Source organism: Dermochelys coriacea, chromosome 26 (genome assembly GCF_009764565.3).
Source record: "Dermochelys coriacea isolate rDerCor1 chromosome 26, rDerCor1.pri.v4, whole genome shotgun sequence".
Classification (NCBI taxonomy): Eukaryota; Metazoa; Chordata; order Testudines; family Dermochelyidae; genus Dermochelys; species Dermochelys coriacea.
The window spans coordinates 5,458,698-5,477,828 of record NC_050093.1 but is presented as its reverse complement, the minus strand read 5'-3'; the positions used below and the strand labels follow the sequence as shown (position 1 = coordinate 5,477,828).

The following is a 19,131-nucleotide window of genomic DNA, read 5'->3' as shown; positions in this document are numbered from 1 at the left end:
GGCTAGATGGACCATTGGTTTGACCCAGTTCAGCCATTCTTCTGTTCAGTCCCATTAACTTTCAAACAACACAGGCTCCTAAAGGCCTAAGTTACTTTTGAAAATGGGACGGAGGCTCCCAAGTCACTCAGGCACTTTTGAAAATTGTACCCTAAGCTCTTGGGCACAAGGATTGTCTTCTATTATCCCCCTGTGCAGCCTCTAGCACAATGGACTCTGGGGGTGGCACTGGAAAACACAGCAAGATAACAATTCTAAGGCATTAAACAAATTCAAACATCTGTGCCTGTGTTAGGGTCTGTCTACACAGTAAAAGCAATGCAGGGACCAGCCGATTGAGCCAGCTTGAATCCAGCTAGTGTGGGTAACGGTAGCAGCGAAGAGAGCACAGTGCAGGCTTCAACTCTGATAGTACAAGGCGAGTCTGGCACAGATGTTGGGTACATATGCAACTAGCCTGTGCGCAGCTTGTGTTGTGTAGACAGCCCTTTAGAAGCAGAGCAAAAGATTACTCTGCCTGAAATCACGGGGGAGGGAAAATCATTTGCTTTTTGCCACGTGTGCAGTTTATTTAACTCTTTGTACTTTGCTCAACTTGGGAAGTGCAGCTTGACCGGCCTTCTGATGCTGCTGCATTTGGGTCTCCCGTTCAGCAGAGCAACACTTACATCTCAAAGAAACATACAGACAAGCCCCCAGAACATGCTGTGCTTGAAATAAAAAAAAAACACACCCCAGATATTAATTTTTATTCATTTCAGGTTTTTTTTTTAAAAAATCCCAAAGTCTAAATGTTTAGGCCTAAATCGACAGCAGTCGACTCTTTAAGGAAATATTGGAATCTATTATAAAAACCTAAAAGTGGTTTCTCTTTACCTGATAGGGAATCATAGACACTAGGCCAGGTCACTCTCTGGCTAGTCAAACAGGGGTTCCTCATTTTATTTTCCTCCAAAGTGGGAGTGTGATTGGGAATTTGGTCTCTTGAAGCAAAAGGAAAGCCCCTGACTGAGGGAAGAAGGGAAGTCAAAACCCTATAATAAAATAAATAAAATAAAGAGGCTTGTGACAAGCTGAAAACAAGTGCTTGGACCTGGCCTCTGAAACTGGGGTGCTCAACCTTTTCCATGCTGGAACGCCCACCCCGCAGTCCCAGAACCTTCTTCCCTCTGGGGAATAAACCCCCAGGAGGGGAAAGATGGCCCAGTGGTTAGTGTGCTAAGTCAGTACTTTAAAGATCTAGGCGCAATTCCCTGGTCTTTCTTGGACTTTTCTGGGTGCCCTTAGGCAAGTCATTGTGAGCATGCCTATACAGCAGTCACAGGGTGCATTTTCCTCCTCCATCTAGATAATCCACCTTGCGAAACGGCAGCAACTAGATTGATGGGAAGAATTCTTTCACCGACTTAGCCACATCTATGCTGGGGGCTGGATCGGCTTAACTACAGAGCTCAGGGGGTGCAAGTGTTTTCATCCCCCTGAGTGACATAGATGGGTCAATCTATATTTTAAGTATAGACCAGGTCTTAGTCTCTCTGTGTCTCAGTTCCCTCTCTGTACAAAGGAGATAATAGCACTGTCCAGCCTTCCAGGAGTGTTGCAAGGATAAATATATTACAGATTGTGAGGGGCTACAGTAATGGGGCCAGCTAAGTACCATAGACAGATAGACATCTACCTCCCCTCTGGGAATGCAGGATGATCTCAACCCTTCTGCGGCTCTACAGGCTTCCAAGTCACTTGGATTTGTTGGCCCTGGAACTCTTGCAGACAGTCTCCTGCATATCAGCTGTCTGTTCGCTAGACACATCCATGCACACTGGAGAAAAAAGTCCTGTTAGTTCATCCCTATCCCAAGGCAGGATTCTTCCCTACAGTCCATTCGGCAGTCTTATTCCACTTGTCCACATGGGGAGACTGTCCAACAGTCTAAAAGATGGCACCAGTCAGAAGTTTTGAGCTTAGCCCGTGTAGCAGAATAAAAAAAAACCCAACCAGCTGCCAGGATTGGTCCCACAGGAACTTGGCCACCACGGTGGAGTTAGCACCTTTGATGCTGAGAACAGGGTCAGAAGAAGTCTCCAAAACCAGTTGCTGTCTGCTGCCCTCCCAGCAGGGATCGCTGCACAGAAGAGCAGGCAAAGCAATGGGTGTTGAATCTTGGGGGGTCATTACAGGGGAGGTGGGCACAGGGGTGCTCTAGAACAAAGGGAAATCCTGCCTGGGGTTACATCTATATACAAAAAATAACGCCCCATCCCCCCCACGCCCGACACCTGACGCTTGCTCCTCGAGTTAATATTTCTTTGTGCCTAAGAGAATCAAAAGTATAAAAATAGAGCATCTTTGTAAAAAATAATATGGGGAGTGGCAGGGTGCTGGGCAGGCACAGTCCTGTGTACAGCCTGGGGCAATGGGTGTGTTTGGAGGGCAGGATGCACAGCAACGTGCAGCATGGGGCAGTGGTGGGCACAGGGCGTGCAAGTGACACACAATCCTAGGTATGGAATGGGGCAGCAGATGGATCTGTGTGCGGGGAGGCAGACGGCACGGCCCTACATACAGCATGGGGCAGCAGCCTGGGTCTGTGGGCGGGGAGGGGAGGGCAGACGGCCCGGCCCTCCGCACAGCAGGGGTCAGCAGCGCTAGACAAAGCGCAGGGCCCTACGTGCGGGGCCGCGGGGTGCGGGTGCGCTTCGTCCGGCGCGTCGGGGAGGAGGACCCCACAAACTCAAACTGCTTCTGCCGCTCGGCGTTGTTGGGGAAGGGCAGCTGGCCGCGGTAGAGGCGCTTGATGAAGTGAGCCTCCCGCTGGTTCTGGCGGCTCTTGGTGGCTTTCCGAGGGCGGCCCTTGCGCGTGAAGGCCATGTACCAGCCCTCATGGCGGGCATTCTGGAAGGCTGTGTAGTTGTTCTCCAGAACAATCTCAGTGAAGATGCAGTCTTTGCTCTTGCCATTGGGCTGGAGGGAAGGAAGCGGGAGAGAGTGGGTTAATCCAGCAGGGAAAGGGTAAGTGTTGTTAGGATGGGTCTGATCCTGGGCCACTGGTTTTGCCACTGGACTTCGGTGGGAGCAGAATCAAGGCCTGGGAGGATCTAGTGCCAATAGAGGGTGCCGGGTGCCAGACCTCATGGAAGCCAGGCAGGCTTCCCAGGCTCTTGCCAGACAGGGAACCCCACCACTCATGGGTGGGAAGGGAGTCCAGTCTCTCTGTCCCATTCAGTCCTTGGCTGCTGTTCTGGGGCTCCCAGCAAGGGGGCTATATAATGCTAATTCGGGGGTGGGAACTGGATCAAGACTTGCCAGATTCATAGAATCATAGGGCTGGCAGGGACCTTGAGAGGTCATCCAGTCCAGCCCCCTCTCTGAGGCAGGACCAAGCAAACCTAGACCATCCCTCTGACCTGCTGTTAAAAGACAGGGATTCCACAACAATCCAATGACAGGGATTCCACAACCTCCCTTGGTAGTTTCAGAGCTTAACTACCCTTACGTTAGAAAGCTTTTCCTAATATCTAACCTAAATCTCCCCTGTTGCAGATTAAGCCCATTGCTTCTTGTCCCACCTTCCCTGGCTGTGACTCACTTTTCCAATGAGCTTCCCCCTCTTGCTCATGCAGATGTATTTCTCGCTCTCGGCTCCCTTGATGCGCACACGGCTCCCAAAGGTGTCCGTCTCCACAATCAGCTTTGCTGCAAGGATGACAGAAAGAGAGAGAGGGAGAAAACCAAACCAAACAAAACCAAACTCCTTCCACCGATGCTAGAGTGAGGGCCGGCCAATTTGCGTGCCCGGGGGTCAGTGTGCGCATTCAAGCCAATGCAGAGATCCAGAAGAGCATAGGGAGTGCATTAAAAACAAATGCCCAAACAGCACACACAGACCGTGCTACCAGCTGTTGCATTATCTCAGCTCTAGGGGACAGACAACACAGTGGTTAGGACACCTGGCTAGTACCTCCCTGCTATACCACAAACTCCCCAGTGACCTTGGGCAAGATACACAGGGCACATCTACACTTGGATGTAGGATTCCCAGCTCAAGAAGAGGGACCCAAGTGTGCGTGCTAACAACAAAGTGTAGCTGCTAACTGCCCTGAGTATGTACTCCTCTCAAACCACAGGCATGTGGACTGGGGTGGCTAGCTACTCATGCTTCTGCGGTTACGCTCTGTTTTTAGCACGTTTGCGCCATCAGAGCTAGTGTGCGTAGGTCTCCTTGAGCTGGAGATTAGTGTCGAAGTGTAGGCACACCCTCACTCTCTGTGTGCCTCAGGTCCCCATTGTACCAGGGGGATAACAGCAGTGCCCAGCCTCAGAGGGGGGCTGTGGGGACACATCTCATTGAATTGTCCCAATACATGGTGCTTTCCACTCTGCAACTAACAGGACCATGATACAGAAATAGGAGTTAGAGAGTAACCTAGCAGGAAAGCTGCATAGGGAATGGCTGGAATGTCCAAGCCTCTGGTTTACAGTTCTGTCCTTACATCTCTAGCAATCCACTGCCCCTTTCATCTGAGAAGCAAAGGGAAGCACATACCTAGCACAAGAAACTTGCCCACTTACCTCAAGGATCTATGAGGACAGGGTGAAAGCCAGGGCTGCTGCTTTGATCAAATCAGGAAATAAAGGAGGCATCTATTTACAAACAGCAGCACAGTCTAGTAGCTAAGATAATAGCTTAGGAGTTTCATAGATACTAAGGTCAGTATCTTAGGGTCAACTCCTGACCCAAGTGTGTGCCTGCAGGCAAGTAACTTCTTTCTCTGTTTCCCCTCCCACCCGTTGTGTGTTATAGTGTAAGCTGTTAGGGGCAAGACCAGAAGTAATAGTAATTATATTACAATTAAGTAATTCTGCCTCTGTCCCAGGTAACAATGAACATGTGGGCAGGTGATGAAAAATGGTCACTGCCAGTATTCAGTATCATCAAAACACACAGGAAAGAAAAGATTAAAGTTGCACAAAGCATGGGACTATGCAAAGTATTATTACCATTGCATACTGTGTGTGTTTTGCTGTGTTTAGACTTTGGACCAGTCAATCAAGGGTTAATTGTCTGAGCATCCATTCTGCATTCTTTAATTAGAACACTTGGGGTCTGATGTGTTCCTATTGACTGGAATCCTCTGTGAACAGACAGAAATACCTATATCGTTGCAACCAAAGATCTAGCCTGCACCTGGGGTTAATTAACTATAGCCTGCATCTGTATTTGTTTAATTAATCTGGAGAAAGATCTGGAAAGTGCAAGGCTGTAGTACCTGGAAGCTGGTGAGTTGAGCTATTTTAACTTCTAAGCTGTTTAGAAGAGCCTTTGTTTTTTTAATAGAAATTAAGTATTTTTATTAAGAAAATTCAGGGGCATCTTTGGGATTCTTTAACACATGACAATTCCTAAAGCCTAATGCCAGAGCAATGGGGAATAGCAGATTCCAGTAGCAAAATAGCCTGTGAGCAAGTGTAATTTACTGCAGGAGGGCTTCAGCTTCTGCAAAATATAATGCTGTTCTAGGCTGAAATTCAGCCCTGTACAGAGGACCAGAATAATGCCTATGTACCACTTAGTAGTAGTATTGCTGTAGTATTTAGGAGCCCTAGTCACGGAGCAGGACCCCACTGTGCCAGGCACCATACAAGGACTAACTCTAGCAAGATGAGACTCTCAGCTTTCATTTAAAAAAAAAAAAAAAATCTAACCCTCCTGACTATAGGGAAAAGCTTGAAAACATGATCTGTGTGTATCCTAAAGGCTCAGAAACCAGGTGGCAAATAACAACCCCAAATATAGTAGTTAACCTGCCCCCCATGATTTTTAAGCCAATCTCATGATTTTTAGAGGGCCTGAGAAATACCACCCTCCAAAATTTGGAATGCCTTTTAATTTTTGAACCCTTTGGGGGTGATTATTGGCAAATGCTTGAGGAGTGGGCACACTGCACTTAAGTCCTCAAAAAGAGGCTTAAGTTGGACTCGACTGGTTCATAGTTTCTGGGTTAGGCCCTCTGTGGAGGGGTGAATTTCAGCCTAAGAAAACCTCAGACTATTGTCCCTAGCAATAAAAACTCAGTTGTGCTGCTTGCCTTTGCAAGTGCTTTTTCCTCTGGGTATCTGTTACAGTGATGTGAACTGTACAGTTAGAGATATGCAGTACAGTGCCTATGGCCCAGTTACAGTGATAAAACAACTAGATCTCTCAGGTTTTGGGACCTGCCGGTTTTGTATTCAGGCTTCTTGGCTTTCATCCCCCTTCCCATGTAAAATCCACATGGGCAAAACAACCCATGTCCACAAATAAATTCAGGCTGGAAATTAGCAGGTTTCTAATCATAGGAGTGAGGCTCTGGACCAGCCCCCCAAAAGGAGTAGTCAGGGCCAGGAACCTACCTGGGATGGAGTTTGATACATTCATGAATAGGATTATATGATGGAATGGCATGCGATGACCCACAAGGTCCCTTCCTGTCCTATATCCCTATGACCAATACGCTATTTGTTCCAATTACTGATGGGCCCCTAGCCCAAATCCCCTCTCCGAACACCCCTGCCCTTAAGAGGGGTCAAAATCCCAATCTAAATTTTTGTGCCGTTAGCCAGTCTCTGGTTACAACCCCTAAGGAAAAGCCTCTATCTACACTTGGATGAGTAACATAATCTAATTTTAATGCAGCAAAACATTATGCCTGCCTCTCACCACTAGACTGTCAGTTACAGCTGGTAAATCAAGCAAATTAGGAAAGCCATAGTTTTGCTTGAATGATGGGGAGTTATGAATTGAATCCTGCTGTCAGTTACGTGGATGAAACTCCCTTGACTTAAGTGGGGTTGGCTCCAGGTATAAAGACCATAATCCAGCTCCCAGAGGAGCTAATGGGCCACTGGCTTTAATGGGAGTTGGACTGATTCCTAAGCAAGTGCAGAAATTGGCACATGGAGCGTAAGATCCATCGGAAGCTCACACCAAGATTTCTTTGCAAATTCTCTTATCTGCTGCATGTGGGGTGGAACATTCACCTTTTTGTTTATGAGACCATTTCAATCAAATGGAACAATTAAGTTTTTAGCACCTCTCCTTGATTTGGCTACAGCTGTCCTGCCACCAGCTTTTTGATCAAGCCTTATTGTCGTGCTTAACTGATCTTGAACAATTCTTCAATAAACAAAAGAATTTCCCCCTCTGGGATAAGTTTTAATCATTATGCTTTGGAATGTTCTTTTTATCTGTTGGCTTTTGAAAAACCATCCTTTGAAAACCATTAATATCTCTATCAATCCTTAAAATAATTTTAAAAAAACCCAAAACAAATGGACCTCCTCAGTACTTTTTGTAACACTGAATTTTAAATCTTCATTTGATGTCCAGAACAAACTGCAACCATCCTATTTTGTATTCTAACAGACTATCAGTATGGTCTGATTCCTGCTCCCACTGAAGTGGAAGGGAGCAGGACTTAGGTGGATTTTAAATCCAGTTAAAGCTTTTCTCTTTGATTTAACCTGGTAGTTGAAGACAATGTATTAATCTTCCAGTTGCCTACATGTGCATAACTGAAGTCTAAACAAGATCTCAGAGCCATGACTTTCAGATCAGATTTAGGTTTAACCCCTAAATAAACTGATCAGAATATAAATTGAACAAGAGTTGCATGTAACTTCTCCCTAGGAGAATCTGGGACTGTTGTCCCTAAAGTAGTGCTGGATTGTTACCATAACAAGCCATTGTACGTTTGAAGCATCACACACAGTGTCTGATGATAGTCAGGACTTTGCCTTTACAAGTTTACATTTCCCTTTGTGGAAATATCTCAACAATCCATATATTTTGCTGGATTCTTACATGGGCGATGGAATCCTCAAGTCAAAGGGACTTTTGAATACAATGGGGTCAAGATTTCACCCAGAGATTCAGTCCCAAACATGCTAGGGATGGACTGGAGTGACTTTAGCAAGCCTGTTTTGTATATTAGACCAGAATACCTTTTAAAATGCTGGCCACAGGTTCCTGGATATTCTCAATTGCCAGGAAGTCATCTTTCGGTTTTTAATACATACCAGTGTTCAGTTGGTTGCAGTGCAAGTGAAGCTGTGGCTATGAAACTGGAGGGCTCCTGGTCTCTGTCTCTTCCTTGGGGATATATACGAAAGCAACCCTTGTGACCCTTCTTATCCCGTACCAGGGACGCTAGTTATCTGTCTCAGTCAAGTGTCTCAAAGCGCTCCACAGGGATGGAGGCAATACCATTATCCCCGTTTTACAGACAGAGAAGCTGAGGCATGGAGCAGGGATGTGGCACAGTGATTCACTGGCAATGGTGGGAATAAAACCTGGGAGTCATGATTTAGGGCATCCCTGTTCTAGATACTAGGTCTCATTCCCTCCCCGAACTGGGAACAGTCCTAATGCCCAGCCCAGCCCAGCCCAACCTGCTCTAAACATTAAATCCCACTCCCTTCCTTAAACTGGTAATAGAACCCAAGTGTATAGACCCCATTGTGATCGCACCTAGGAGCTCCAGATATGGGTCAAAGCCCCGTTGTCTAGGTGCCGCACAGAGACAGAACAAAGAGGGGGTCCCTGCCCCAAGGAGTTCACAATCTAACCCAAGCAGTGTGACTCATCCCTGTGTTGGCAATGGCCGCTCTGACCAGGTTCCAGATGTGGAATCTCTGCAGGGCTGACAACCATTTCCAGATATGGCTGATACAGCCACATGATTATCGCTTAGAATTAAAGTGCATTCCCTACCAGCCAGTCTCTTTCCATCACAGATGGCTGAGATCTGGCCATGTGCTCTGGCGGAATGGGGGCATCTCCAACTTCTTACCGAATTTGTTGCCATCCTCTGCTGTGGCGGTGATCCTTTTGCCGTTCACCTGGACGTGCTTGCCACTGGTCCGGCTGTAGAGCTGGTACTCCCTGATCTGCCTTCGGCTCAGCTGGTCTGTCATGGCGCCCTGGTCCCTCACGTACTGGTTAAAATTAGGAGACGGTTGATTCTCCCCCTTTGTTTACAAAGGGAAAAATAAAATCAATTTGTTTTGGACAGCCCCACAGACATGGCGAGGATATGGAGTCGGGAGCCATCACGGGGCCATCCTGGGCAGGAGAGCTCACGCAGGGTGGTGGGGTGGGGTCTGGGACCCTGAGGAGTATGCCAAGGAGATGGCTAGGATATAGTCAGGAACCAAAAAGGGACATAGAGGACAGGGGATGGAGTTCGGTACTCTGGAGAGGAGGTCACATACATGATGGAATCTAGCTTGAAATTGGAGGCACCCCAGGCCGGCGTCCCCATGCAGTTTCATAGCATTCCATGCAAACTTGTGAATGCGTTTTAGATTGCAGGACAGCCTGAGGGGCAGAGATGGGATACAGAGCCTTTCCCCTCTGGTTGGCTCCATTCCAAATAAACAGTGACCCAAAGCCATTGCCGCCTGATGGCTGTTAGCTGACCTACGTGAGATGAGTCTCAGTCCAATGCCCATAACACGTGGCCACCATAGCTGGAACAAGCTGGCAGGCTAAACAGAGGACTGAATGGGGCTTGGAGACCCAGCTCCCCTCAGACTAGTAGAGGTGCTAGATCAAGGGGTGAGAGGCTGCATGGGTGGGTGGATCAAGGGGTGAGAGGCTAGGTGTGTGTAAAAGCTTGCACTGCTGCTTTTCTGGGGTACACAGATGGCTACCTTCCAATAAGGGTTAATCTCGTGCCTTTCTCTAGCAACATACCTCCCTAACCAAGACCCACCCCCGTCTCCGGGAAACTCAGAGACCTGTCCTGTTGAGAAACCATTCCACTTGCTTCTCTTATTTCTTTGTTACTTGGGATCATTATAAGTCATGGGCTCCTGTGCCTTATCACTCACCAAGTCCTACTCCTCCGGGACAGCGAAATTGATTGCTAAAGGGAAGATGATTCTCAATCTGTGTCTCTAGAAATATATTCATCCATCCACTATAACCCTCTCTCTACTGGTTTGGCAGTCTCTCCATATGTTATATGTAATATTACTCTCTATCAGATATAAATTGCTTATCAAATATAACCTTCTATCTTCCATATATAACCATCATCCATTCATCCCGTATAATACTCTAATATAAACCTTCCATCTACTATAAATAACCATGATCCATATGTCCACTATAACACTTATTATTATTATTTTATTTATTATTTACTTGTATTATTGGAGCACATAGGAACCCTAGTCCTGGAGCAGGACCGCATTGTGCTAGGTGCTGTACAAACATTGAACAAAAAGACAATCCCTGCCCTAAAGAGCTTCCAATCTAAGTCTCTATCTATTCCGTGCCCATCGTCCTGGCATCTGGCCACCTTGTGAATGTGATTCTTCAAACCCAGGACTTGTTAGCGCAGCTTGAGAGAAAGTAGAACAGATGAGGTAGTAAAGGTGTCTCCCTCCCTTCCCCACCCCTCATTGTCATTAGTAACAACAGAACGAGCAAAATACAGACCATGGGAAAGAAGCCAAATTCTTCCCAAAGAATGATTCCCCCAGGCCCCCATTACTGTGATTATAAAATAAAGGATTGGGTTGTCCTGTCCCTGCTGTATTGCCAGGGGCCCTGACAGCAAAGACTCGGGAGCAATGTGTATTCGAGGGTCTTCCTGGAAGATTGTGCCCACGCAAACTGCAGGCGTACATCACAGAGAACGCCAGCTACTTCCGCAACTTCACTGTGCTATCAGCACACAAAGCCTGCTGCTGCATGTCTCACACGTTTCTCTGGGTGCTTCGGGACCCTTGCTGGGAGCCAGGCTCATCCTCAGCATTGACAAATACTAGAAAACGGGGCTGCAAATCAGCAAATGGCAAGTCAGCTGTAGCAGTCAAAGTCTATGGCCAGCACTTCTGATTCACGTCAGCCAAACCTGAATTAGAGGAGCCTGCTGATGTGCTGGCACCACCACTGTTGCTGACGGGTGCCAACACTCATGCCAGAAGCGAAGGGCAAACCAGAACTTCGCTGCTGGCCCTAGACTCCGGATCCCCAGCGCCTCTTGGCTGCCCTCCAGATCTCCAGCGCCTCTCGGCCACGCCTGGGTCCCGAAGCAGATGTTATATCAGAGTCTCAGAGAGCGAAGCACCAATAGTATTACTGCCCATTGGTTGAGCCACTGATGACCTAGGGTCATAGAGTTTAAGCCAGAAGAGACCACAAGATTATGTAGTTTGACCTCCTGTATATCACAGGCCACCAGCACCTGCACACTAAACCCAACAACTGAAACTCAACCAAAGTATGACAGCCCACAGAAGACTAGACTGTGATGTGCCACAGGCAGAGAACAGGAAGGACTGAGATGAATCAGTGCCCGAGGCAAGGAAATGGTTAAGTGAGAGAGACCAGATAACCCTGGCAAGGGACCCGCATCCACACGCTGCTGCGGAGGAAGGCAGACACCCCTGCCCGAGGTCGCTGCCAATCTTCCTTCTAGACCCCACATCTGGCGATCAGTGAGCATGTGAGTAAGAACCAGGCAGCCAAGCACCTGGGAGAGAGAATGCGGAGTGCCACCTCAGAGCCCTAGTCCTCCCTGTCCAGTGTCCCATCTCCAGCTGTGGCCATCCCTGATGCTACAGAGGAAGGAGATTAACAATTTAAAAAAAAAAAACAGAAAGCATGGGGGGGGGGAATCCCTTCCTGACCCCTGCAAGCAGCTGGCTGAAACCCTGAAGCATGAGCTTTTAGGACATAAGACATAAACCGTAAATAAGCCCCAGGTCCCCGAATCCTGCCCCCACCATCATAAGCAATCCTGTCATACAATCGTGCACAAGAACCACCGGCTGGGAGGGACAGAAATACTAAAGAACGTCAAGGCTTCAAAACCCAGGCTAACAACAGAACATACACCACCTTGAGCAAGCCAGGCTCTCCCTCGTGTGTAGGGGGAGGGGGCTCTATCTTAGCCAGTCCCTACAAATGACAGTGTGGTAAAATAGCTAAACAGTAACCTCTCCCCCCCCCCCCCCACGGTTCAGCTTCCATGAGACAGGCTGAGCAGAACTGAGAAATGTGGTTCCTAATACACAGTGGCTCACCAGTAGCAAATGGTAGGTTACTCTTGGGAAGGTCGTTCTGCTCTTTGACTCAGCTAACGATGGGCAGAATCCCGCTCTGGTCCATGTAAATGAACTCAAGTGTTGAACCCGCAGTGGGGGCTCAGCGCTGGAAGCTCCATGTATGTGTGAGGAGCAACTAGACATCGTGTTACCCAATCAGCAACACAGTGCATCTTCTATAACCATAACACAGAGGGCATGACTACAACCACATAGGGCTCCGAGACTTCATTTCACTGGGGTTTGGGAGAACGTTGCCCTTTGCTTTCAATCTGTGTGAAGTTTCCTGCCCCAGATTTTGCTTTCAGCATCAGGACCACAAAGCTCAACATGAAACTTGGGTCCAAACCATTGGTCTCCTGTTAAAACAACAGGAGGCTGGCTGCTTGTTTCAAACAGGATCAACTCAATGCCATACACCGGCCCAAGTTTGCTCCAAACCAGGCCTGAATTGCCTTGAAAGTTTCCTAAACTTTAGCAAGCATGACAATAAACTAAATCTTTCTATCAATGCAGGAAACCAGAGAAGACTGATGTGTTTGTAGATCTACATGCAAACATTATGTGCTGCTTTGGCTACAATTCTCCTAACATGCATGTGTGTCAAAGCATATCGACCAAATTCCCCCCTCTCCTCCTCAAAGATATACTAAAAGGAGAGGGCCAAATTCTGCTCCCCAGTGGCTGGGAGCTACTATAGATTCTGATCATGTGAGAGCAGAATCTAGAGCTCAGCCTTTTAGATTTACATTGGCATAACTCCATTAACTTCAGTGGCATTACTCCTGATTTACACCAATGTAACTGACAGCAGAATCAGCCTGGAGTGGTTCAGCGCACTGCGAAAGGCTGCTAAATAAAGTGTGTATTGTACCCAAGCAGGCTTTGTGACTTATGTTAATGCCCTAGTAGAAACACACGCTCCCCAACAGAAGAGTTATTGTATGGTAAATACCAGCTAATTACTACAGACATGCTGGTTGACTACAATGCTGATAATCCTCAATCCCTATGACGATACAGAGCTATCACAGAGCAGTTAAACTTCAATCAATGTCTTTAACTATGCATTTTATTGGTATGAGAAGGCTTCATTTAATCTCTATGCAAGTGGAGTAGGAAGCCCTGATTTTAAGAGCTAAGACTGAGATTTTCAAAGCTCCTTAAGAGATTTGGACATGCAATTCGGGTGGTCAAATTTTTTAAATTTAAACTTTTTTGGCCAGGGGGGCAGGTTGGGGGGAGACAAGGAGGGAGACAAGGAATAGCTTTTTGACCAAAATACATGTTCTCTGTGTGTGTGTATATAAATCTCTCCTCTGTTTTTTCCACCAAATGCATCCGATGAAGTGAGCTGTAGCTCACGAAAGCTTATGCTCTAATAAATTTTAGTCTCTAAGGTGCCACAAGTACTCCTTTTCTTTTTGCGAATACAGACTAACACGGCTGCTACTCTGAAACCTGTGGAAAAATGTTAGTTTGGTCAAAATGACTGAGTTTTTCATTTTAAAACATGGAAACTGGAAAATATTGTTTTGTAAAAATATTCAGGTTTTGGTAAAAATGTTTAGAATATCTTTTTTTTTTTTTTTTTTTGGTTGCAGCAAAAATGCTCAGAACAGAGTTTTCAAACCCTAAACTTCTTACCAACAGCAGAAAAAATTTACCAAGATTGGTCATCGAAAGCTGGAAAAATTATTTTGTCGTTGTTGGGAAAACCCAAAATATTTCTGTGAGGGAAAACTAGGAAAAAAATGTTGAAAGATGTGGATTTTTTGAAACAGCTGTCATCCAAATCTCTTAGCCATTTTTAAAAATCTCAGCTAGAATGTAGATCTTTAGCTTTTGCGTGACACACAGGTAAATCCATTCTCAGCTTGTAAAGTTTCTCCATTGCCTTGAGGGGAACACCAGTGATTTACCCCAGTTGACTTCAGTGGGGCCAGGATTTCACCCAGCTATTACCATAGCAGAACTGAGATCTTAAATGCCTATTGCTACCCTGTTCCCACTGAGCATTTTGCCATTGACTTCAGGTGAAGCAGGATCAGGCCCTGGTATGGACCACTTTAATCTGCCCCATATTCCTCTGGGAATCTGAGTGCTGGTCAGAGATTATCTACAGCACCAACTTTAGCTCATTGGAAACATTCACAGAGCAGTGACATGGGCCGCTGGATTGGCTCAGAACTTCTTGCTGAAAAGGAAAGGCAGCAGTGGGGTTCTGGGTTGTGACCAGGTCTCCCACAGTACTGCACATAATAAATAATAATAAAAACTGATAACTTAAACACAGATTGGATCTCCCTGTATTAATAGTTTATCTACAGTAAATCTGCATGGTAGGGTGTTTCATATACCTACTGGTGACATTATTACTAGATTTTTTCAGACAGGCTCAGAACTCACCATCAGGCCCAGATTTTCCAAAAAGCTCAGCATCCCTTAAGGCACCTAAGTAGGTGGTTAGATTTTCCAGAGGACTCGGCATGTCTCGTGCTTAGCAGTTTTGCAAATCTGGCCATAAGTGGGAACTATCCTCTATTATTTTATATTATGGTCACACTTTCTATCAAGGTTCTAGTTATAAATAGTTAGTTAATAAAGGGTTAATAGATGCCTTAATGTTTTTTTTTTTTTTCAGAGTCCAACAGGATGACAGGTTGCTTGTAAGCCATGGTTATAACCATCTATAACACCTTCTACTGATGTGCTTATAAACATGAGCAGCCTACAGCACTGATACCTGGCACCATGCTTGTAACAGCTATTAATCATGTATTAATCCTTTTTAAAAACAATTTCTGAATTGACCCTTAAAGTGTGACTATTATATTTATAGTGAGGCACTAAAGGCAGGACATTCACAATAGACTTGATTGTACAACGCTAACTCATACTTGTGCACCCTTAGACACGCAGCCTCACTGATGTTCAAGAGTGCTTGTGCGAGTGCTCACCAGCATGAATGAGGGTGGCCCAAAGAGCTCTATGTAGGATGAGACCAAGAGAGTCTAAGAAGTGACTAGTGATTTTTGGATGCCTCCATTTTTCGGTGCGCAACATGAGACACTTTAAAGGGCCCTGATTTTCAGACAGTGGGTGCTCAGCACTGTCTGGAAATCAGGAGCCTTTAAGGTTTCCCAAGCCAGGCACCTCGAGTCACTTCTGAAGAGTCTGGTGTTGCACGTCCATGATCAGGTGAATGGTCTAGTCCTGCCCAGGCTCTGAGCACTCACAGATACCGTACACTTCTATGGGGGTCCCAGGCACTCAGCACCTCGCAGGACCAGACACTTTGGCAAAGAGGTTTCAGAGTAGCAGCCGTGTTAGTCTGTATTCGCAAAAAGAAAAGGAGTACTTGTGGCACCTTAGAGACTAACAAATTTATTAGAGCATAAGCTTTCGTGAGCTACAGCTCACTTCATCGGATGCATTTGTGAGCTGTAGCTCACGAAAGCTTATGCTCTAATAAATTTGTTAGTCTCTAAGGTGCCACAAGTACTCCTTTTCTTTTGGCAAAGAGGGCAATTGTCTCTTTTTGACTCAGGCTGGCTTCTGGAGCACGGCTCTCTCCCCCCATCCGCTGCTCCCTGCCTCAATTCATCTGGGTCTCAACTCAACTGAGCTCAATGAGAATCCTTCCTAGCCCTGCTGCTGTCTGTCCCCATCCATCAGGACTCATAGCATCATGCTGGACCTGTGAACCCTGACAACGGGGGACTTGTGCGTTCCTCTGGGGGAGGCATGAATGCAGGAGGAGCTGATAAGCCAGGTAGAAATCCCCTCTCCGTGAGTTCCTGGAGCTGCTCCTCTTAGTTCATCCAAAAGCCTCCTGCAGGTTTTTTTTTTTTTTTTGGGGTCTGCTTCATTCTCCCCTTGAGTGATCTTTCCCACCTTTTCCTTCAGCATTCAGCAGCCTCCACTCATTTCAGATCACAGGGCAAAACCTCTTTCTCTCTTCCCCCCCCCCTCCCCTCACAAAGAAGGACAGAGAGGGTCTAGCAAAGATCACAGCAAACATTATCTATGTGGAATCTTCACAGGTCTTTAGTGTGGCCGCTGGGGGGGATCGACCCCTTGCTGCTGCCAAAGGAACTGGTGATCAGCCGTCCCAGAGACAGCTGCTCATCACACAGGAGCTCAAGCATGGCTCTGGCCTTTGCCAGCTTGGGCCCCCCCCCTCCGCCCCCCCTGCCGTACACCCTCAGTGGGGGCAAGGCAAGCAGTTCAAGGGAAAGCTCCGCACCACCTTTCACAGCACCATCAAATGAGCCCCCCGCCTCCAAGGGGGCAATAAAACCAGGCCCAACACCAGTGTGCTAATTTATGTTCCGTAACAGGCTGCATCTCTGAGCCTTTCTGTGTGTGCATGTGTTTGGGGGGGGGTGGGGAAGGGTCTAGGGTCTCACTTCTGGCAAGGCTTTGGGGTTGTTTCTGCCCCCATCAAAGGCACCTCCGTTCCCCTCTTGTTTTCAAAGGCATTTACCTTAAAAAGGTCCGGAGTGCATGTTAAGGAATCCAAGGCTGGCCTGTTAAAACGGTTTTGAGTCTAGCTGAGAGGGTGCTGGTATGGAACAGTGCATTTTAATAGCCCTGGCTTTTATTGAGATCACAAAAAGGGACGCTGCATCTTTAAAAGGAATGGGGGTGGGGGGGGTGTTAAACCCCAAGCCACAGCAAGCTGCTCTGACTTTGGATTTTAAACCAACGGGCCTGATTCTGCGCTCTCATGCTGGTGTAAATCAGGAGTAACTCTACTGAAGTGATTGGGACAGATCCCCAGCTGGTGTAAATTGGGATAGCTCCACTGAAGTCAGTGCTGATTTACACCAGCTGCAGATCTGTCCTGATGGAGTCACACTGGTATAAAACTGGTGTGAGAGGAGACTCAGGTCCCAAAATCTCAACTTGGTATATTTCTGGAATCGAGCATTTCCCCTCAATGAGCAGTATTCTAATGAAATATACTGGGTTGCTATACAGCACAATGTTCCCGTTCTCTAGGGGCGAAGGCCCAATCCCACTGACTTTTATTGTCTATTACGCCTACTCCTAGATGGACGCAATTTCATTTCTGAAACAATTAAAATAATTAGTTCTACCTCCATGATTATCCAGTCCTACAATTGGTCCTGAACCTTCAAACATGCACATAAGTAATTTTACTCATATGAGTAGTGCCATTGAGCAAGATTCTGCTCTCAGGCCCGTGGAAGCCAGAAGGGAAGGTTCTGCCCCTGTCTGCAGAGACTCTACCCCTAGGTTTACTCATATGAGTAAAGTTACCCATGTGCATAGGTATTTGCAGGAGAGAGCTCCTTAACTTTTAAAACTGTGCTATGTTTAATAACTTGAATAATAATAATCAGTGTTGTCAGCATTAGCAAAACAGAATGCACAGGTAACATTAGCCAATTTATTTTCAAGCACCAAACACAAACCAATACATGCCATCTTTAGGATTAAAGCAATGCACCACAGGGAAATAAAAGCAATTACTCTAGTTTCCAGAAGAGCTTTGGGCACTTTGGGTTTGAATGCTATTGCAGCCCTGTGTCTTTAAACAATTTGGTTTTGTTGGCAAAGAAAGAACTCCACAAGTAAATCTAAAAAACCGTAACCTGACTTTTTGCATTTTGGGGGTGGGGGAGGTTGGTTAGTAAAACAGACAGTGTGTTGCATACGTACCTGGGTTTGACAGGAGAGCATTAAGAGCTGGAAACATCTGTATTTGGAAACAAAAGAGAGAGAGAAAAAAATACACAGGGTTTTGTTTGGGGGTTATTCTGTCTACTACTAATACACTATTGATTAAACCTTGTTGCAAATAATTGGAACAAAACTAGCTGGGAGGAAAGAAAAAAGCGCTTACATGGAAAGGTTTTGGAGGCTGACGTACTGCTGCATGTCGCTTGCCAAAAGGGAAAAAAAGAGATAAATACATAAAATGAACTAAATCAGCTCTGAGCTGAGCGCTCTCAAAATCTCCCAAAGCTGCAAAGATCTTTTAAAGCTGGCACATTCCTGGGGGTAAAGCTAAGGAGTGGTGTCCCCTCCTTTTTAGTCTGAACCCCCCCAGTAACAGCAGAAAAGGAGGTATCAGAAAAAAACACCCCCACTTCTTGCACCTTTAAGACCACATGTGATCATAAAGTGCCCGGAACAAAAATTGATACAGTACATGGAGATGGCTGGAGCAGAGCATCTGTCGTCTTCTTTCCTTTCTTTTTTAATCTTTACCAGGGTCCTGCCTGTGCTTGAAGAACCTTCACAGCATCCAAGTTTGTTTCATCCATTTCCCCTTTCCTCCTCACCCCACCCTTCCCCAAAATAGAAACTTGCTGCTTTCCTCAGTTTATTCAGTGGGTTGCATCCCTCCTGCAGCCTGGTAGCTGCTTCCTCCTACATGGGAAGGTGGCTCAAGGCAAGGCGCTCCCATCTGGGGAGGAGAAGACACTTGAGAGGCTCAGGCTCCAGTAAATTCCAAGCTTGGATCCAACAGAGAGATTATGCGAGGGAGCAGGGACTTGCTTGCAGGCTGTTGCTAGCCCTTCACAAGTGTCAGCCCTGAAAGCTTGGAAGAGTCTCTGCAGACAGGGGCAGAACCTTCCCTTCTGGCTTCCCTGCAAGTCATTCAGCAGCTGGAGAAGGAAGGAGGAACCTTACCTAGCAGGAGCCTGTGAGGGAGGAGAAAGGGGGTGGGGGAGGCAGCTTGGCAGAGCAGCTTGTTGTGTCCCCCAGTTGGAGAAACCAACCTGAATTAACAGAAGTGGCGAGAGGGTGATTGGCTCATCCAGTCCCCCACTCCCAGCTGCACACACCTGGCATAGGAGGGGTATGCGCCTGCTGCTTTCAACTTACAGCGTGGGGGCATCTGTGCAGGAAAGCCACAAGCGCTGGAGTCCAGCACCTCAGCTGGGGCGCGGCACGTGAGAGCTGGGGGCAAGGGGGGCTTTTTGGCCAGCATCATACAATAGCATCAGGTGGCTGGTGACTTATGTCTTGTGAGGGAAAGAACGCAGTTACCCCCCT

The 19,131-nt window shown here is 46.8% G+C and overlaps 1 protein-coding gene across 1 annotated transcript; it reads right to left on the bottom strand.

The window, feature by feature from the left end:
* Window positions 1-462: 462 nt before the first annotated feature.
* On the bottom strand, window positions 463-18,133 carry FGF17 (fibroblast growth factor 17). Its single transcript, XM_038384817.2, has 5 exons — window positions 17,972-18,133; window positions 17,788-17,824; window positions 8,829-9,006; window positions 3,587-3,693; window positions 463-2,961 (listed from the first exon to the last, which is right to left on the bottom strand). Exons 1-5 carry the CDS (start codon window positions 18,004-18,006, stop codon window positions 2,665-2,667), a joined length of 654 nt encoding a protein of 217 aa, XP_038240745.1. The 5' UTR covers window positions 18,007-18,133; the 3' UTR covers window positions 463-2,664.
* Window positions 18,134-19,131: the final 998 nt, after the last annotated feature.